At 48.6% G+C, this 21,796-nt stretch overlaps 1 protein-coding gene across 7 annotated transcripts in view; it reads right to left on the reverse strand.

The window, feature by feature from the left end:
- Positions 1-614: 614 nt before the first annotated feature.
- The window catches only part of LOC102462153 (P-selectin-like), a 42,520-nt gene continuing 21,338 nt past the window's right edge, over positions 615-21,796 (reverse strand). For 2 of the 7 annotated variants that reach the window (XM_075937097.2, XM_014580677.4), the window contains 8 exons: positions 21,109-21,294; positions 19,951-20,136; positions 18,887-19,072; positions 14,666-14,851; positions 8,516-8,638; positions 7,748-7,778; positions 6,491-6,546; positions 617-3,299 (listed from right to left, as the gene is read on the reverse strand). In XM_075937097.2, the coding sequence (XP_075793212.2) occupies positions 6,492-6,546; positions 7,748-7,778; positions 8,516-8,638; positions 14,666-14,851; positions 18,887-19,072; positions 19,951-20,136; positions 21,109-21,294 (953 nt within the window). In that variant the 3' untranslated portion in view covers positions 617-3,299; position 6,491. Of the gene's footprint in view, positions 3,300-6,490; positions 6,547-7,747; positions 7,779-8,515; positions 8,639-14,665; positions 14,852-18,886; positions 19,073-19,950; positions 20,137-21,108; positions 21,295-21,796 lie in introns of all 7 variants that reach the window. The other 5 variants (XM_075937096.2, XM_089780662.1, XM_075937098.2 and 2 more) reach the window with 5 other exon arrangements.

Raw genomic sequence — 21,796 nt, forward strand, 5'->3', positions numbered from 1 at the left:
TGTCATATTTTAATTAGTAATACAGGATATACAAAAATAAGATAGACTTTCCAGACATCTACAATACTCCAAAAGATTCTGTTAAGAGAATCTTTTTCTGATCTTAAGCTGTTAACACCTATTTAAACTTTATCATGCAAATGTCATGAGCTAAGCATATCCCTAAGATTTTGCTCCAGCATTCATTCACTAAAGTATGAATCCTTATCTACAAAAGCAGCCTAAATGCTTTATGGTAGGAAAACACCAATACAAGTGAAGACGGATCCTGCATTAAGATCTGCTAGTGCAGAATCTCTCAGCTCTCTTTACTTCTCTGCTCTGGATCCGTCTCCCACCAAAACAAAACTAAATTTTAGCCCAGTCTTTTGAACATCTCCAGGCAAATGGCCTCCTGTAAACTCAACATGGCTAAAAACAAGTTGGCTACGTCTACACTGGCCCCTTTTCCGGAAGGGGCATGTTAATTTCAGCTATCGTAGTAGGGAAATCCGCGGGGGATTTAAATAAAAATGTCCGCCACTTTTTTCCGGCTTTTAGAAAAGCCGGAAAAGAGCGTCTACACTGGCCCCGATCCTCCGGAAAAAGCGCCCTTTTCCGGAGGCTCTTATTCCTACTTCAAAGTAGGCGCTTTTTCCGGAGGATCGGGGCCAGTGTAGACGCTCTTTTCCAGCTTTTCTAAAAGCCGGAAAAAAGCGGCGGACATTTTTATTTAAATGCCGCGGGGGATATTTAAATCCCCTGCGGATTTCCCTACTACGATAGCTGAAATTAACATGCCCCTTCCGGAAAAGGGGCCAGTGTAGACGAGCCCGTTCTGTATCTCTTCCTGCCCATACTAGGAAAACACATATTTTATATAGAACTGCAGAGGATTCACCATTTTGTGTTTATCTTTAAGTCTAACAGTGGAAAACAGAGTGCTACGTTATTCTTTCCCTCATCATATTTTTCCTGGCATATTTCAGATCTTGTAATTATGACATCAGTCAGTTGATAATTAGTACCAAGTCCTCCTCACTCCAGCCTCAACAAGCAAAAGGAAAGATCTACTTGAACTATCTATGCTCCCTCTGGTGCAATAATGAGACAAAGGAATTTCCCCAGCAGCACCCCATCTCCCATGTAGCTACATGCCCGTAAAACCCACCTGAAATTTTGGCACCCTTCCCCATGCAGCCTGCCTCCCTGTTGTCTCTCCCCTGCACCTGCAGCCTAGCTAGGACTGCTGTGCTGAGACAGAAAGGGTCTGACTCTTGCTGCAGACCAAACGAGAGTCAGGATAGGCCCAAGCCGACTACCCTCCCCCCCCCAACCGCACAGACGCCGGGACCCACTAACAGCCTTTCCCCCCACCTAGCCCCATGCTATCTGTGCTCCCCTACACACGGCTCCTGCCAGAGACTGGAAGAGCATCCTGCCTTTCAGAGCAGGGCATAGCCAAGGGTGAGCACTGGGGAGCGGGGCCAGCGCATATTTCACTCTGCTCTGGTGCTCCAGCCAGGGAGTGGGGTCGGGACTTACCCCACTATCCCTCCTGTTCCACTCCCCCCTCTAATTCTTACCCACCCAAGTGGGCCCTTCTGGCTACACCTTTTGTTTTGGAGTTGTAGGCACAGGCAGCTGCAGCTCAGCTGGGAGTCAGGAGGTCACACCATAAACAAACTCCCCACCCCCACTTCGCCATTGCCAGCACCCACCCACCCCGTATGTCACCCACCCACTGCATGCAGTTTGCTTCCTTGCCCTCACTGTCCCTGCCCAGCCAAGGACTGGGAGAGCTTGCTGGGTTTTTCATAGGTAGCTGCAGCCATATCCAGCTGCTATAATGAGAGCAGTCTGTCTTCTCTTCAGATGGGCTGTCCCAAACTCCCCTCCCCTCCCCAGTGACTCTTCCTTCCTAATGTCCCATCCATACTGGCTGGGAGAGGCGCTCTCCTCCGTCCCCAGCAGGGAGGAGTTGTAGCTGAGGAAAAGGTGTCCCTCCCACAGCCAGGCAACCCTGTGCGTGGCAGCCCTGTGCCCCGAGGTGGGGCTGATTAAGCAGCTAGACAGCGGCACTGCCATGCAGCTTAGCATGAGCTTTGCCTCACACTCATACTTCCCCTGCCTGTAGAGACCTGCTGGCACTCTGCATTGAGCTCCCTTAGTTCAGCAAATTCTCTGGTTTGCACCAGTCACATCCCCAGGGTGCTGGACTAGAGAGGTTCAACCTGTAGAAACACTAATAGAGGCTGCCTAGAAAAAAAAAATCAAATCACTGTATGCTTAAGTTTTCCTGTCTAAAGCCAATGGCATTAGTGAAGGTGTATGAGTTTAATGAAGGGAATAAGTCAGCCTCCAAAGTCTGCTTACTGAGCTATTGCTCATCATACCAGGCTTTTGTGAGGAGGAAGATCCCAGCTTGAAAATCTCAAGAAGACATTCAGGCAAAGAATGGCAACCTCTGTAACATTGTCTCGTGTCTCCGTTCCCTAGTCAACACAGCTTCAAGTTCCAGCCAGCTGTCTCTTTCTTAGAGGGCTGTCCCCTCCAACTGCTCTGTTTCTGCAAGATGTTCCAGTGCAGGTGGGGCAACACCATGATCCACCAGCACAGGCAAAGAAAGAAGACAAGAAGCTGGAAAATGTCTGTAAAGGGCAAGTGGTAACTTGAGACTTGATAACTTGTCTCACTACTAGCTATTGTACAAAACTTGTCATAGTTCACCAGTAACAAAAAAGCATCAGGTTTGACCTATAAAAAAAGCAATACTCCAAAAAACCCCATATGCTGTGCATAATAAGCACTTCTGGAGAACAAGGCAGAAGGAATACACAATTTAGCCAATTTACCTTAGGAGGTGACAGACACTTTGCAGAACAGTAACAATGTACTCCTCAAGCACTTAGAAGATATGGAATTCTTTGTGACTGTTGAATATTATGATGGTCAGGCTGGGACAAGTGAGCGATTGAGGGTTTAGGTACGAGGCCCCAGGTCTGGAGGTCCTTTCAGAGCATTAGATAGGGAGATGAATGAAATAACAAAATATCTTGGGGACCTTTACATGATACAACTAGATGGTGAACCAAAGTCCAGTGTCAGAGGAGAACAAGCTCAGATTTCAGATCAGAACTGGATGTGTGTACCAGGGTTAGTTTAATCCCTGTCAGTCGCTATGAACTCTTGCACTGGAGGATGACAAATCTGAGCCGTAAACTATAAAAACATCTTCTAAAAGGATTGAGGCACGAGTACCATCTTCAGGTCCTTTCACTTCCAGTGATCTTCTTTCCTGGGGGCACCTTTCACTTTAGCTATGAATAAGAGAAGAAGAAATCACCCAAAGAAGAGTTTCTTTGTAGTGTTTGGCAAAGCTCAGTTTGTTCCTTTCTGAGTTATTCACATGCTTGTGGAGTGAATAGGGAGAAGAGTTGTGCTCATGTATTGAAGCTTCTAGAGATCTTTTTAGGGCCAGGCTAGAACGCATGATGTACCAGTTCCTCTAGCACAAGAGTTCTCATCCTTTTCCATGTCATGACCCCATATCACAATTAAAAAAAATCATGACACTCCTCCCATTTGCCCTCAGAGAAAGGGGGATGGCCATGATACACAGGTTGAAACTAAGGATGTGAACAACTAGTCGACTAGTCCCCACCCCCTGCTGCCTCTATCAGAAAGAGGCAACAAGAGTGGGGAAAAGGGAGGGTGCTTCAAAGCAGCAGCGCCACAGTGAGCCTGGGACTAGACACTTGGCTTCACACTGTGTTACTGCTTTGAAACGCCAAGTGCAACTGGCTCTTGCTGAATGCAGAGTTTCAAAGTGGCAGCACTGTGTGGAGCCCAGGGTCCGCCGTTTTGAAAGGCCGCATGCTGGCCCCGGGCTGCATGCGGCATTTCAAAGCGGCAGTGCTGCGTGCGTTGCCACTTTGAAATGCTGTGCGGAGCACGGGGCCAGCAGAAGACTGCTTGAGTTCTTTGCTGGCTCTGTGTTCCCCCCAAGGCCTTTCGCCTTTGAAATGTAGCAACAGCCCTGGGGCTGTTGCTACACTTCAAAGACGGAGGCGCCCTTATCAACTAATTGAATAGTTGATGCAAATTGCATTGACTATACGATTAGCCAATTAATCTAAATTTAATATCCCTACTTGAAATCCTATTCAGTAATGCATGTAGTTTAGACAGTAAAATAAACACACATCAAACCACAGTGGACTCTCATGTGACAAGTTGGAGAAGATGGTCTTTGTCTGCTTCTAGTGACTGGTTCACATAAGAGATTATGACCATTTGGCGACTATGTCTGGGTTAACTTACAAATTCCATTTTGCTATGTGCAATATAATGTGTAATTATAACAGTCACTGTGACTTAGCTCAGCTGGTTGCTAGCAGGGTCCTGGCACATAGTGAACAGATTGTGCCTGAAGAAGTGTGATGCGTAGGCGGTGTAGCTGAGTTTGGCAGCTGTGCTGCTGTAGCACTGTATTGTAGGATCTTGCTACATTGACAGAATGAGTTTTCCTGTCACTAGTTAATTGACCCCCTTGAGAGGTAATAATTAGGCCAACTGAAGAATTCTTCTTTTGACCTACTGCTGTCTATACAAGGGCTTAGATCAACTGAACTTTTAAATTGTAAGCCAGGCCACAGACACCTGTTTGGGAAAGGGAGATGCTGGAATTCCCTCCCTGACTGAACTGCTGTTTTCCTCCAGCTGACCACCTGACAGACACATACTGCCTGTACAAGGGATCTAGCACTGCCAGAAAAGAAGACATGCTGGAGGGAGGGGCGGGAGGCTTGCCTGCCGACAAGAACCCTAACCAACCCCCAGATGATTAAAAGGAGAGGTGACCTCTTGGAGGAAGAGAACTGTGTGCAGATGTTTGTTATTTTGCCTTAGATCTGTAACTCTTGTACCATCTAAGAGTCAAGTGAGTGTTTATAGACTGTGTTCCTTGATTTAACTGTCATGTTGTCCCCAAAGATCTAAACTATAAACTCTAGTACCCACAAAGGAAACCAAAGGTTGGGCCCCATACAGCAGATTAGTGACTGTCCAGAGTGGAGACTCAGCCAGGGCTGTAACAAGGTAAGTTACTGTCACCAGCTAACTGGACTTCTTTAGCCCAGGTTCCCTCCCCATGAGTTAAAAAGTCTCAGAGGGGTAGCAGTGTTAGTTTTAAGTTTTTCCCCATGAGTTGTCACTGGGGATTGAAACCAGCACCAAAAGCAGAGGCTAGCTAAAGAGATAACTTCTCTAGCTGGCAACTGTCACTCATTCACAAATATGAACCAGACACAAGAGAAGACAAAAACCCTCTTGGCCAGTGTATTCCAGTCACATTTACAATAAAAATAAACGTTTCATTCCAATGTGAGATTGTTTTAACAGAGGCAAGAGTAGACTTTTGTGTTTATCACTAAAATCCATATACATGGTGTTGATCCCAGGCTACTAGGGAGACAAGATGGGTGAGGTAATATCTTTTATTGGACCAACCAAACTTCTGTTGGTGAGAGAGACGAGCTTTTGAGCCACACAGAGCTTTTCAGGTCTAGAAAAGACAGCTAGAGTGTCACAACTAGATGCAGGATGGAGGAGATTGTTAAGCATAAGTAGTTTGCACAAAATGTAAGGGACCACACAAAGCAATCACTGTATATCTGATCCCTCTGTCCTCATCCCCAAAAGAAACCTACACAACATTGCAGGAGATGAGCCTGGGAGCTTAAATTCATAACTGTGCTAGACAGGAAAAATCATGGACTACTAAACAGAGAGCAGGATTATGGCTCATGACAGCAATCTGCTACCCACTAAAGTTTTTTGTCCTGTGACAATGCAGGGGTGACAATGGGCCACTTTACCTTGAATGGTCCCTTGGTATAGATGCTAATTACTTATGCTAAACACTGTTCCATCTTGCGTTTAGAGCAGGGAGCATTTGAGAACTGTGGGTAAGGACCCCAAAGTGGGTGTCACCGTGTTTTAGTGGTGTTGCCAATGCTAGTGTTACATTTGCTGGGGCCCAGGGCTGAAGGCAAGGCCCAAGCCCCACTTCCTGTGGCCAATGCCTGAGCCCTACTGCCTGGGACTCAAGGCAAAGTCAGAGGGCATCAGCACTGTCTGGTGGGGCTCAGGGTACAGCCTCCCCCCCATCTGAAGCCCTTGTACTTTGGCTCCCCTGCCCCTTAGCAGTAGGGTTCACTTTGGCTTTGCCCCCCGCCCCCATCTTCCACCCAAGCCAGTTGGCTCCAGCTTAGGTCTCCTCCCTTGGAGTCATGTAGCCATTTTTGTTGTCAGAAGGGGGTCGCAGAACATGAGAACCACTGAGTTAGAGGGTTGGAGTACATTTCCCAGGCCTGAAGAAGAGCTTTGTGTGGCTTGAAAACTTGTTTCGCTCACCTACAGAAGCTGGTCCAATACAAGGTATTATCTCACTCGCCCTGTCTCTCAGAAATAAATTTGCATTTCAAGACTGATTTCTTTGACAGTTTACCTTACAAAGTGGAGTCAAACGCAGCATTTGTAAAGACACCAGCTGCTCCCAGGTCACTAGACAACAACAGAAACACACTGGTATAAGCCTGGAGTGATAGGAAATGAGAGAACCCCTAACATGGGCCCAAAAAGGCCTTTTCTCTCTTAAGGAGCTCGTTCTTCCACCCTCTGCAAAGTATGAATTAGGCTCAGATATGACAGCTCTTGCAGATTTACATGTTTTCCCAAATGAAGCACTGCCTGTGTTATCAGAGCCTTTCTATCTCCTGAATGGAATGCTGTAACCAACCACTCATGACTATACTCCAAGTTTGTACCTGTCTTCATATGGATCCATATTACAAGCCAACAACAATGAAATTAATGACACCATCTTTTGAGCCATTCTTCAGTTTATTGTTTACAAAGCCTATACTGTCCTTCCAGACTTGAGCCTGCTCTGCACAGAAATCCAGGTCTAATAAAACAACACCATGGACAAGATGGGTCACGCTCAGGGACTACATGCCATGATGTTTTTGGCTCTATGGTGGAACACACTTTAAATTCTCACAATATAGATTAACAGAGGCCCCTGGAACTGCAATTTTTAAAGGACCAAATGGAAGAAATGGCTATTATTTTAAAAACTGGAAATTAGTAATAAATCATCCATACACAGAGCAGGCAAGACAATCCCATTGACCTGGGCATGACTCCAATAGAGCCCTAGTTCACTCTGTCAGCATCTACTGACCAATTGTTTCTAATGTGCATGCAGTCTCATTAGCAACACATGCAAAAAAGTGCATCCTGTCTTTGGAACCCTGGCAAATCATTGTTAAAAACCCATCTATCATGCCTCTGCATATGCACAAAATGTGATTTGCAAAGGCTCATCACTGGGTCTAATCAAAACCAGTTTTCATTGTAAGTCTCAAAGCCCATTTTGAGAAGGTGTCAATCTCCCTGCCAGAACTTAGCTTTATAGCCCCAGCTGATTCAGCACTAGAGTTATTCATGTAAGGACTATCTGGCATTTTATGATGGGAGAAAGTGGCTTACACATCTTGCGCTTGAAACTACAAAACATTCCTATGCAGGCTTTCAGAAAATTGACCTTTGAGTTGGTCATGAATGTTTAACTGAAAAGGCTAAAATTTGTCGAAGGGTGGTTGAGGAAAAATAGGACTGGCAAGCTTCCTGGTAGCTGCAGTACTTGGGAAAGCCATGGTACAAGTTAGCGTGGTAAGCTCACAGAACACATTGCTCTTACCTGGTAGGATTCAGCAGCCTTTTTGTTTCCTCTGATGATGGAATTGAAACATCCCCGGGATGGAGTAGAAACAACAACAAAACAGACCTTATCAGTGAAGGATATGACAAGCATGTGGCTGAAGCAGTTTCTCACCCTAACGCTCTGAGGTGGTTAGTGGACTGTGCTCGGGTGCATATGCCCCACTCCAGCTGGTGACACTCCAGGCCTGGAAGGAGGGAAGAGAACTGGGACCACCTTAAACATGCCATCTGAACCAAGGGGTACAGAGGCAAGGTCTCTGGGATAGGTGAAATTATTATTTGGAGGCCCAGGAAAACAAGATGCAGCTCACAGTGCTTCTATCTCTATGCTGGGGCTTTGTTTACTGAACATCAGTTACCCTCCAAAAAATAGTTTCTGGTAGATCGTAGGGTGGTTCTCTGGGAGTCTCCTTCAACAATACCATGCTAGTCTTCTGTATTTTAGACTTTTGGACCTTCCTGAAAATAGCAGCAGCAGCCACACTGGTTCTGTTGACTTTAGTGAGGGTTGACTCAGCCCCTTCATCTCAACAAGCCTCATTTTGCCTTCTGTAAAACAGGGATGATAGGGCTCCCTTTCTCTCATTTTGTCATGTCTTTTTAGGGATGAGCCACGTGGACTAATAAGGGACCATTTTGAATCACTTTTCTGACTTTAACTGCACTTCCAAGGATAAATCACTTGTTTCAAGGCAAATGCCCTCAGCAGTAACCAAAGGCGCAAACAAAGCCATGCACGTCTTACCTTTGTCACTGAGACGCCTGATTAGTAGAACTATGGGTATACTTGTCAGCAACACAGCCACAAGGGCCACAGCTCCAACACCCATGTAAAGCAGAACTTGCTTGAAATAAGAAGCGGCCTCTTCTGAAATAAATTCCCAGGCCAACATGTTAGGGTTCAGATCACTGGGGGTAAATTTTTCAAAAGTGCACATGGATTGAACAGAGATGTCAATTAGGGGAAATTCTATTAATAGAGATGCTCTGTGTTCTAGTCAGGAGGGGAGGATGGAAATATGGGTCGGATCAGATGAGATACAATCAAAAGAAAGTCTAATGCATCAAGGAATGGCAGATGGATAATTAGTGACAAATTAGTGCTTATACACAAATGCTGGAAGTCTAAATAGTAAAATGGGTGAACTAGAGTGCCTAGTTTTAAAGGAGAATATTGATATAATAGGCATCACGGAAACTTGGTGGAATGAGGACAATCAAATGGAACATAATCATACTAAGGTACAAAATATATCAGAAGAACAGAAACAGTCGTGCTGGTGGGGGAGTGGCACTATACGTGAAAGAAAATATAGACTCAAATGAATTAAAAATCTTAAATGACCAAAATGTTCCATAGAATCTCTATGGATAGAAATTCCATGCTCCAATAATAAGAATATAGCAATCGGGATATATTATCCGTCACCTGATTAGGTCAGTGATAGTGACTACGAAATGCTAAGGGAGATTAAAGAGGCTATCAAATTTAAAAACTCAATAATAATAGGGGATTTCAACTATCTCCATATTGACTGGGTACACATCACCTCAGGACAGGATGCAGAGATACAATTTCTTGATACCTTAAGTGACTGCTTCTGGCAGCAGCTGGCTCTGGAACCCACAAGGGGAGAGGCTATTCTTGATTTAGTCCTAAGTGGAGCGCAGGATCTGGTTCAAGAGGTAAATATAACTAGACCACTTGGAAATAGTGACCATAATATAATAAAATTTAACATCCTTGTGGGGAGAAAAACCCCTCAGCAGCCCAGCACTGTGGCATTTAATTTCAGAAAGGGGAACTACACAAAAATGAGGAAGTCGGTGAAACAGAAATTAAACAGTACAGTGACAAAAGAAAAATCTCTGCAAGCTGCATGGAAACTTTCCAGACACTATAATAGAGGCCCAACTTAAATGTATACCCCACATTAAAAAACACAGTAAGAGAACCAAAAAAGAGCCACCGTGGCTTAACAACCATGTAAAAGAATCAGTGACAGATAAAAAGATATGTTTTAAAAAAATGGAAGTCAAATCCTAGTGAGGAAAATAGAAAGGACCATAAACTTTGTCAGATTAAGTGTAAAAATATGATAAGAAAAGCCAAAAAGGAGTTTGAAGAACAGCTAGCCAGAAACTCAAAAAGTAAAAGCAAAATTTTTTTTAGTACATCAGAAGCAGGAAGCCAGCTAAACAACAAGGGTGTGTCTAGACTGCATCTCTCTGCTGACAAAGAGATGCAGATTAGGCACATCGAAATTGCTAATGAAGCAGGGATTTAAATATCCCGCACTTCATTAGCATAAAAATGGCCACTGCTTTTTTTCGGCAGGGAGCTTTGTCAGAGAAAAGCAGCAGTCTAGAGGCTGATCTTTCGAGAAATAAAGCCTTTTTCAAAAGATCCCTTATCCCTCGTGAAATGAGGTTTACAGGATCTTTCAAAAAAGGCTTTATTTCTCGAAAGATCAGCCTCTAGACTGCTGCTTTTCTCCAACAAAGCTCCATGCCAAAAAAAAGTGGTGGCCATTTTTATACTAATGAAGCATGGGATATTTAATCCCAGCTTCATTAGCAATTTTGATACGTCTAATTATATGTAGATGTACCCCCAGTGAGGCCCTTCGATGGTGAAGATGCTAAAGGAGCACTCAAAGATGATTAAGTCATTGCAGAGAAGCTGAATTAATTCTTTCCTTCAGTCTTCAAGGCTGAGGATATTGGGGAGATTCCCAAACCTGAGCCATTCTTTTTAGGAGACAAATCTGAGAAATTGTCCCAGATTGAAAATTGCGGAATTATAAACTGTGGTTTGTAACCTATCCTTTAAATCAGAGTCTGTACATAATGATTGGAAGATAGCTAATGTGATGTCAATATTTAAAAGGGGCTCTAGAGGTGATCCTGGCAATTACAGACCTGTAAGTCTAACTTCAGTACAGGGCAAATTAGTTGAAACTATAGTGAAGAATAAAATTGTAAGACACATGGATGAATATAATCTGTTGGGGGAAAGTCACCATGGTTTCTGTAAAGGGAAATCATGCCTTACTAATCTGCTACAGTTCTTTGAGAGGGTCAACAAACAGGTAGACAAGGGGGATCTAGTGGATTTAGTAGACTTAGATTTCCAGAAAGCCTTTGACAAGGTCGCTCACCAAAGGCTCTTAAGTAAAGTAAGTTGTCATGGGATAAGAGGGAAGGTCCTTTTGTGGATTGATAACTGGTTAAAAGACAGGAAAGAAAAGGTAGGAATAAATGGTAAGTTTTCTTAATAGAGAGAGGTAACTAGTGGGGTACCCCAAAGGTCTATCCTGGGACTCATCGTATTCAACTTATTTATAAATGATCTAGAGCAAGGGGTAAACAGTGAAGTGGCAAAATTTGCAGATGATACCAAACTGCTCAAGGTAGTTAAGACCAAAGCAGACTGTGAAGAACTTCAAAAAGATCTCACCAAACTAAGTGATTGGGCATCAAACTGGCAAATGCAATTTAATGTTGATAAATGTAAAATAATGAACATTGGAAAAAATAATCCCAACTATAGGCAGCAGGTTTAAAATAAACAAAAGGAAGTTTTTCTTCACACAGCGCATAGTCAACCTGTGGAACTCCTTGCCAGAGGATGCGGTGATGGCTAAAACTTTAACAGGGTTAAAAAAAGAGCAAGATAGATTCATGGAGGTTAGGTCCATCAATGGCTATTAACCAGGATGGGTAGGAATGGTATCCCTAGCCTCTGTTTCTCTGGAGGTGGGTGACAGGGGAGGGATCACATCAGGATTATCTGTTGTGATCCCTCCCTCTGGGGCGTCTGGTATTGGCCACTGTCGGCAGACAGGATACTGGGCTACATGGACCTTTGGTCTGATCCAGTATGGCCATTCTTGTGCCTAAGGGACTTAGAACCAGATTTTCAAAGGTATTTAGGTCCCTAGTGAGACAAACAGGCCCTAGTGGGAGTCACAAAAACACCTAAACAGGTGAGGTGCTGAACTCTGGAAGTTAGATGCCCCTGACACTCTCATTAGGCCCCTGTCTGAATCTTTAGGTGCTCCAATACTTGTTAAAATGTGGCCTTCCGTGACTTGGACAGCTAAGTCCCTCCAAAGGACTCCGCCACTTTTGAAAAGTGACCTAGCTGTATTGAGTCACTTGGACCTTTAACAATCAGAGCGTAAAACTCCTGAATCCCACCGAAAGTTACCAGGAGTCCTGCTCCTAAGTCAGATAAATTCCAAGTAATATGTGCTGGAGGCAAGAGTGCCAGAGCCTGAGAAGAAGTAGAGACTCTTGAGGCCCTGCCTCTTCTGTGGTCCCCTCATCGTTCCCCAAGACCCTGCCTCCCCTGTGCTGGAGGGCCAAGGGCTCTCCACAGTGGCCTGGTCTCCTTGGAAGGCTCTTACCATGGCCCAGCTCCAGCCTCTGTCCTGGCTAGAGAGGACAGGACATCTGGGGAAAAGGAGGAGCAAGGGCAGGGCTGTGAACACTGGCCAGGCCTAGTGGGGGGGGCACTAAGGCCCAGCTGGGCCCCCCCACTGGGAAGAGGCTGGTGCTATGTGCAGTGGCTGCACTTCCCTGATGATTAGCTCCCTGTATCACTTTGTGCCTACCTGGACTTGCAGTGTGGAGGGGCAATATGGCCCCCTGCCCACCCAGTTACATCCATGTAAAAGGTGCGTGGACACAGCCGTTTCTGGCTGGAGAGAATAACTCGAACCACCCTACATCATACTGGAGTTCTACATAAGCTGTGCGAGCTCAGGAAATCGACGTGGGCATCGCTAAGGACAATTTGATGGCGCACACTGCTCTGCTTTCTGTGCTGCGGCCGCCAACAAACCAACCAAATGGTTAGGATGCAAATGAAACTGGATGGAGCATAATAAGGAAAATCTAGAGCAGGATGAAAGCAGGCTGGCTAGAGACACAAAGCGAAGGCGGGACACTGGGTCATTGCTGTAGATGGGGCCCCGATAAATGACGCCTGGAGAGTGTTTTCCCAGCCTCATAGCACCAGGGGATATTCAGTGAAAGGGAAGGTGGCAAATTCCAATCCAATACGCTTAGCACGCCAGTGTGCTGCTGACACTCTGACTCCAAGTGCTAATACTCTCTAGGCCCAGCAAGGCATCAGCAAACACCAGATCATGGGTTCCCAAACTGGGGGGGGCGCGAGGCAACCCAGCCTCCCCCCCCCGTCAATCCCCCCCGCCTCCAAAGTTTTGCTGCTATTTTTGTTTTTCAGCCCCCGTCAGTTCCTTTATTTTTATTCAACAAGTTTTGCTGCTGTTGGGGAAAGGGGGGGGGGCATTAGAGTTTCTGAAAAATCCAAAAGGGGGCATGATGCTGAAAAGTTTGGGAACCACTGCACTAGATACAGAGTCTTGGAGGGACGGGTGCTCCCCTGCTTGAGCCAACCCAACGAGTGGAACAAACCATTCCAAACCTGCCTGCTGTGGGGCTTCTTCAGGGCCACGCTTATGATCTATGCGGCCCTACACCAGTGGGCACCAACCAGTCGATCAGGATCGACTGGTGGATCTTGGAGCCCCTGACAGGGGCTCTTGACTGCTTTGGCCAAGAGGCTGCCAAGTGGCCGCACTTCACCTGCCCCTCGCCCCACTGCTGCACATCTCCTGCCCTTTGCCTTACAGCTTGCCTCCCGCCCCCACCCCAGGAGCCTCCCGCTTGCTGTGCAGAGCAGTGAAGGGAGAGGAGGGGGTGCTGATGTCAGGGTGCCCCCTCCCACCCTGGATTCTGTCTCCACAGAATGGAGGGGGAGCACAACAGGGCTGGGGATGGAGGGAGGTTGCTGGCTGCTTTGGAGAGTGGTGCAGGGGTGAGCCTGCCTTAGCCTGAGGTAAGCAGTGCCCAGCTGGAGCAAGCTGCGAACCCCTGCCCCAATCTTGAACCCCCTCCTGCTCCCCAGCCCCCTGCCCCAGGCTCAGCTCAGAGCCCTTCTCACATTTCAAAGACCAGAGCAAGTGCCCCAACCTTCTGCCCCTGCCTGGTGGAATGGACGGAGGATGGGAAAAGGGAGGGAGGATGGAGTGAGCAGAGGCGGGGCCCCAGAAAAGGGGCAGGAAGGAGGTGGGGCCAGGGTATTTGGGTTTAAGGTAGATCCTCGATTGCACTTAAATTCAAACTAGTGCCCCTATGCCCGATGGGAGCTGGGGGGCATAAGTTTTTAGAGATGGAATTTTATAATCATCAGCAGCACACTAATGAAATATTTTTAAAATGAATTTTAAACTAAGGTCCTGTAGTCTAACACAGTCAAATCAGAAACTGATAGGGGTTGGCAAATGCCTATTAAATGGCTTTGCTACCACTCGAATGGCTCTTTCACAGGTTCAGGGTTCTGCTAATCACTCTGGCACAGGCTTTTTCACTGTTAAGTGAACTAGATCCTCTCTGGAGGAAGCAGAATCATAGAACGGGATAGGAAGAGGCAGGTGGATGGACATTAAGACTTAGTGGTGCCCCAAATTTTCAGGTACCCTACACAGCTGCATAATCTGTATATGGGTAATGATGGCCCCGGGCTTCTTCCACTTTCCCCAGCAACATCTGGTGCTGGTTCCTGCCAGAGACAGGATACTGGGCAGGTTAGTGTCTGGTGTCCACTGGTCACCCCGTCTGTGTGCAGCTCTAGTGCTTGCTGCTTTCACTGAAGTGTGCTGCTTTGCAAAGGGCTGTAACTGCCCCCAAAAGGTCCTGCTCCGGTTGATATCAAGCCCAGCCTCATTTGCCAGCCCACAGAACTCCTTCCCCACCCCGGAGATGCTGAGTTCCCACTTGAGCCGCTCCACATTCGCCCAGTTGTCTTGCTCCAGCAAAGGGACTGCCAGGGAAAAGCACCGCTCCAAATAGCAAAACAATGTACCTTGGCAGGCAGGCATCTTGTCTGACCACTGCCCATCTGGCTGGCACTGCACCCTGCTTGTCCCATTGAGGAAGTAGCCCGGAGTGCAGCGGAAGCGGCATGCTGACCTGTAGCTGAAAGGTCCCAGAGGGTGGGAGCAATTCATAAGAACTGGCTCCAGGCCTCTCAGTTCAGGGCACCGTGTGACTGGAATAGAACAAAAAACCAATCAAATGTTCATACCCGTCTTGCAAAGCTCAGCCTACAGCATCTAATGCAGCCTTTGCTGACCTGGGAAGACGCCCCAGTGGCCGAAGGGGACAGGGGATGGAATGCAGCCAGGGTGGAGATGAAGACTCAGAGGACATAGGTGGCTGATAGCCCTCACCATGTAACGGGAATCACCACTGGAAGCATGCAGTGTTACCTCCTACTAGGGAGCTGTAACTAGAGACACGGTAAGCAGCTGCCAAGGTCTACGCCGCAATCAGAAATGTGACTGGAGCACTCAGCTCAGGCCCCAGCCCAACCCTGCAATCAAATAACTCGGCAGCCTGAGCCCCACGTGCCCAAGTTAACTGGCACAGGCCAGGCCCAGGTCCCTTGAACTCAATCAGCGCCATCTCAGGTACGTCTCCACATGCTGTAATCCCACCAGTGACATACTCTTTGTGTGGGACACTGCTGGTCTTAAGCACCAGCCTGCAGCTACAGGAAGCAGCTTGGATAGTTTCCATAACCAGGAGAGCCTGGTTAAGTACAAAGCCTACAGCCCAATGTTCCCTCTATTTTTCCAGTTGTGTGTGGAATACATTTTGTTATGTGCACCAAAGCATGGGCAGATGTGCACTACCTATAGAAACACCTGCTATTGGCTGTGGGAGGCTGAGAGTGCTCTGCCAGATATCTCCTGGGCAGCAGTTCTAAGGTTGTTATGGGGGGTCACGAGCTGTCAGCCGTCACCCAACCCCCACTTTGCCTCCAGCATTTGTAAGAGCATTAAATGTATAAGGGGGGGATTGCACTCGTAGGCTTGCTGCTCAGAAGGGGCCACCAATACAAGGGTTTGAGATCCACTGGCCTAGATAAATCATGATAATGGAGGAAGAGGGAGCCCTGCCTGTGCCGCTCGACACCTTAGCTCAAGGGGCGACTGCAGAACTGTGGTATGGAAACCTGTGGGCAGTTTTTAATCCAATTCATAGCAGCCAACCCGATCTTCCCTACTCTCCACAGCTGCTTTGCAGGCCCCCATCAGCAACGCTGTCAGGGTTGGCTGCGAGGGGAGAAGGGCTAGGGGAACAGGCTGACGGGTAGTTAAGTGCCAAAGGTGTCTGGGTGCAGGGGGCATCGAGTGCCAGGTGGATGGGCTGCCGGGAGATTTGGCTGCTTGAGCTGCAGTGTGAGGTGGTTGTGGGTCAGAGGCTTCTCCAGCTACAGGCAGCTGCCCCTCCAGCACGCTGGGAGCGTGCAGACTAAAGTAGAGTGATGCTGTAACTTTGCACACCAGGTTTCAATGTCATCCACTCAGATTTGGCCCCCGTGCTGCCTCCTCCTTGACATGCCAGGCCAAATCTGCCACCCGCAGCCTATGAGGATGGGGTGACACACTGAGTTTTGCTTAGACTGGCAGACTGTTTTGGGCAGCCTCTGGCTGAGGTGCTCTGGTCAGGGGCATGTGGGGCCAAGTAAAATGGCATGCCAGAGAGAGCGGTGCTCCCAAAGTGGGTGTCCACTAATGGCGTGCAGGTGAGCAGCATGACAGGAACACAGACTGGTGGATCACGCAGGCAGATTGTCATGTGCGTGCTAAGGGACAAGGTGCTTGCTGGAGGGATGAATTGTGCTGACAGGAATTGCATGCCATTAGCACACACTTTGCACGGGTGTAAATGGCTGCCCAATGGGTCAGGCCCTTGTCTCCTTATTACACAACATTCTCTCTGTAAGGCTTTCCATTATTGCCCTGGCTCCCAAACCATGCTACACAATAGCGCTCCTCCCCAGAACGGGCAGAGATCTTGGCTCCCGGGGAAGGATACCTCGCATCATACCTACTCCACCACATACTCTCCAAACAACCAATGTTAATGTTGAGTCCGTGTGACGGACCATTACTGGATTTTATGGGAAGCAGCTAGTTCACTGCTGCACCCATGGGGGGGTGTTTGCCCCAAAAGTTGGTACAAAGGGGGCCATGTGAGGTGTCAACCGAAAGCTTACCTTCTACTGAGTCTGTACAGGCAGTCCCCGGGTTACGTACAAGATAGGGACTGTAGGTTTGTTCTTAAGTTGAATCTGTATGTAAGTCGGAACTGGCGTCCAGATTCAGCCGCTGCTGAAACTGATCAGTTTCAACAGCGGCTGAATCTGGACGCCAGTTCTGACTTACATACAGATTCAACTTAAGAACCCCAGGCATCCCCAAGTCAGCTGCTGCTGAAACTGATCAGCGGCTGATTCCAGGAAGCCCGGGGCAGGGGCTTCCTGTAGTCAGCCACTGGTCAGTTTCAGCAGCGGCTGACTTGGGGACACCTGGGGCAGAGCAGCTGGGGTGCTGCTGGGTTGGTCCAGTAGCGCCGCCACTCCTCGGCGCTACTGGACCAACCCAGCAGCACCCAAGCTGCTCTGCCCCAGGCGTCCTGATTCAGCCGCTGCTGAATCTGACCAGCAGTGGCTGAATCAGGAGCCTGGGGCAGAACAGCTGGGGTGCTGCCCGGTTGGTCCAGTAGCGCCCAGAGCGGCGCTACGGGACCAACTGGCAGCGCCCCAGCTGCTGTACCACAGGTGTCCGGAGCAAAGCCGCGGAGCACGGGGGCAGCGGGACAGCCCAGACGTGCCGTGGCTGTCCTGCTGCCCTCGGGCTCCGTGGCTTTGCTCTGCTTTGCTCCCCGTCCCCCTGGTCTGCAGACCAGGGGGACGGGGAGCAAAGCGGTGGAACACGCTGGCAGCGGACAGCCCAGACGCGTCTGGGCTGCCCGCGTGCTCTGCGGCTTTGCTTTGCTTTGCCCCCCGTCCCCCTGGTCTGCAGACCAGGGGGAGGGGAGGGGCAAAGCAGAGCCAAGCCACGGAGCGCGCTGCCAGCTGACAGCCCAGACGCGTCTGACCGCGCGCTCCGCTACTTGGCTCTGCTTTGCCCCCCCCCCCCCCCCGTCCCCCTGGTCTGCAGACCAGGGGGACGGGGGGGGGCAAAGCAGAGCCAAGCCTCGGAGTGCGTGGGCAGCGGACAGCCCTGTCCACTGCCCACGTGTTCCGCCGCTTTGCTTCCTCTCCCTGGTCTGCTGGAGACCAGGGAGAGGAACGGCCCCGTTCGTAACTGCGGATCCGACATAAGTCGGATCCGCGTAACTCGGGGACTGCTGTATATTCTATTCAGGTAATTGTATAATATCTATGTGTGGAGCTATAAACATGTGCTCTGTATGGAGACTGGAAGTTTCTCTCTATGTGGTTGAGCAATAGGCGAGGAAAGCTCAGCCTATGGACATGCTAATTAGCAAGGCTTCAGGGACAATAGATCTCTTAAGTACCAGTGACCCACCTGGGAAGGAATCTAGATGTCTGGCCACTGACCATGTGACTCTCTCCAGCTTGGAAGAAGCCAAGGAGGGATATAAATATGCCATGTGGCTTCCTCCATTTTGGTCTTCAGCTCAGCTCTTGATCCCAGATGCAGCCTTGCAGGGAATCACGAGCCAGAAAGAACTGTGGACCCATCCTGACATAGGACGTACACCAGAGGCTTTTAAGATAGCATTTTATAACATCTCTGCTAAGAGCCTGCATCAAGAACTGGGAGATGCGATGCATGTAATGTATGATACTTTAACAACCTTACTCTCATGCTTTTCTTTCTTGTAGTAATAAACCTTTAGACTGTAGATTCTAAAGGATTGGCCCAGCGTGATCTTGTGGGTAAGATCCAGAGTGTACATTGACTGGGACCTGTGGCTGGTTTCTTGGGACCGGACAGAACTCGTTTGGGAAGGTGAGATTGGGTTCTAAAACCCCTCACCTGTGTGTTAGGCCTGTGACTGTTTGGGGCCCGGAGAGAGTTGGGGTGTCAAAGGAGTTTGCTTGTGAGGCTTCTGGCTGGCCAAGCTGGCAGCTGGAGCGCTCTGTGGGACTGGTTTGTGGCCTATTTGGGAAGGTCTCCAGTCTGGTGCTATACGGAGCCCCTAGTTTGAGCAATTCGCCCTGAGCAGATGCCCAGGCCAGGCCCAGTAACGTGACAGTCTATACCTTCACAGTGCGGAGGGTGCGCTGTCCATTCTCCTCGGGCCGTGCACTCCAGCAAGTTTGGTCCAGTTCGCACAAATCCCATCTCGCAGGAGAAGGCGCAGGTGGAATTATACGTGAAGTTTCCATGCCACTGAGAGCAGGTTAGCTGGCCCCTCTCTGGGGTGTCCAGCGCTAGGCATTTGACAGCTGGAATAGCAAAGCACAAGTCTTAAGGCAGGAGACTAGATGTGTGAGGGGAAGGTGTTGTTGGGTGCAGTACTAGGAGAATGGGTAGATGGGTAGGGCAGTGTCACGAGTAGGTGGGTGCAGGCATGTTCTGTGGGTGCCGGGGGTAAAGAGTTCCAAGCACATGGAGCCAGAAGTGGAGTGGAGTGGTGAAATGAGAAGGGACGGGGGCTCAATGGTAACTGAGGTGCCTGGTTCTCGTAGGGAGCAGGTGACGGGTGTGAGGTGACACTGTGAGTGGACTAAGTGCCAAGGGTCATGGTGCCAGCAGGGGCAGGGTCACACAGAGGATTTAGAGAGCCAAGGGAAAACATCTGACATTGAGCCCATGGTGAAAAACACTAGCTGACAGGAGGCCCAGAGGAGAGTGTGGGGGGCAGCTGAAGGAGAGCCATCTGTAGCAGGGTATGTCTACACTTGCACCCTCTTTCAAGAGAGGGATGCAAATGAAGACATTCGAAATTGCAAATGAAGCAGGGATTTACGTCATTTGCATAATCACGTTATGGCACTATTTCGATATAACTAACGCTGTTAAGACAGGTTATTTCGAGAGAAAACCCTTTCCTCAGAATAACCCTTTTTCCTCATAAAATGAGGTTTACCAGTTATTTCGAGACCCATTGTCTCCCTTGTACACACGTTTCTCTCATTGAAGCTTTATGTTGCACAGCTGCCTCAAATCAAAAGGCCCCCTACGCTGGCTCCCAACCACTGGACACAACACCTGTCTTCCCTAGACCTGGAAAAGAGAGGAGTTCCTATGGAAAGTCAGCTGGGATCACACCAGCTTAGCAAGGTACATTCCACACACCCCACAGCCAACGCTGGGTCTCTACCTTCACAGCGCGGGGCTGGCCCTGTCCACTGTCCCAGGGCCGTGCACTCCAGCGTCTCTGCTCCACGCCGCACAAAGCCCGTCTCGCAGGAAAAGGTGCAGGTGGAGTTATACGCGAAGTCTCCATGCCAGTGAGTGCAGTTTAACCAGCCTCTGCCAGGGGCGGCCAGCGCTGGGCATGTGACAGCTGGAAAAGCAAAGCAGAACTGTACGGACTGCTTCACGAGAGCTGAACAGCCCAGAGCACTGGGAATCCCCCGGCCTTCGTTTCCATTAGCATGGCAGCGGCTACAGAGTTTCCTGGCAGTGTTCACAGGGACTCTGAATGTTGGGTTTAATATTTCCATGATTTGCTTGTCAGTTCTCTACATTTAGACATCCTAAGGGATAGGTCTGTTGGTGCTGGAGCATGAGTTGCGAAGGGAAGAACCCATGAGGGGGTGCAATGCCATGGGTATGCCAGTATAGGAGGGTAAGTGCCCATGAGGGGGTGCAATGCCATGGGTATGCCAGTATAGGAGGGTAAGTGCCGGGGTGATGTGGAGCCAGAGACATGACATCCTGGGTGGTGCAGCACTCGGAATTAGAAACTCCTGGGGAATTGTGAATTAATCACTCATCTGTTAGTAGCTGCTTGGCTATTGGTAGCCTAAAGGAAAAATAGCCCTTTCCCTGGGGAATGGTCAAACAAATATGGGAAGCCGTGGTTATAGAATAATTAACACACCAATTATGTACCTAGCAAAGCAGACTGAATACAGAGAGATATTTATGTACTTGGTTACCTTTTATTCAGCATTCAGTCAAAATACATTGATCTGCAAAAACCAGCACATCTGACCAATTGTTTTGAAACATATATCTGGTCTGTTAAAAATGTGTGCATAGAGATTTCACTCAATTTCATAAAAGTCACCAGAAATAATATAGGTGTTACCATATTATAGAATGAGGATCATTGTAACATCCTCTTAAACAGAGAGCTCCCGTGACTATATTCCTGTAGGCGTCTCTCTAAACAAAAGCTCATGGGTATAATCATTGTTTTGTTTCTGATATTTACATAGGAAGGATTTGTAGAGAGAAGGAAGGGATCCTGGCGTTATGACTCCAGCAGCACTGACTCACTAGACACCAAAAGTTAATGCTGGGTCTCTACCTTCACAGCGCGGGGCTGGCTCTGTCCACTGTCCCAGGGCCGTGCACTCCAGCGTCTCCACTCCACGCTGCACAAAGCCCGTCTCGCAGGAGAAGGTGCAAGTGGAGTTATAAGCGAAGTCTCCATGAAAGTGAGTGCAGTTTAACAGACCCCTGCCTGGTGCAGCCAGCGCTGGGCACTTGACAGCTGGAACAGGAAGGCACAGGTCGTTAAAGCACAAATCTGGAGGGGGTGGGGAGGTGGTCTTTGATGGTGGAGAGTGAAGTGCCAAGGGACTAGGCTATGGAGTGCTGAAGTGTCACAGGTGTGGGGGTGCATGAGATTAGACCTGGTGCCGGAGATGTGGAGTGGTGCAGTGGTGGAGGTTTAGAGCATGGGATGCCGTGGATACAGAGTGAAATGGAGGCTGTTGGTGCCACAGACAGTTGAGGTGCAAGTATTAGCTGAAGGGATAGGTGCTTGGGGGAGATCTCAGAAGGGCAGAGTGTGGAGCAGGCTCAGCAAAGGGTGCTCTAGACACCCCATCCTCAGGGTTGGATTAAGTGGGGGGCTAGCCGGGCAGCTGCCTGGGGCGCCAACCTATGGGGGGCTCCTGATGGCAGCTGTAGGGTGCTCCACGCGCCTGGGGCTGTGTGGCACCCCTTAGAGCTGCAATCAGGCACCGTGCACCCGATTGCAGCTGTAAGGT

Source organism: Pelodiscus sinensis, chromosome 9, assembly GCF_052426305.1.
Source record: "Pelodiscus sinensis isolate ZL-2025 chromosome 9, ASM5242630v1, whole genome shotgun sequence".
In the NCBI taxonomy this organism is placed as follows: Eukaryota; Metazoa; Chordata; order Testudines; family Trionychidae; genus Pelodiscus; species Pelodiscus sinensis.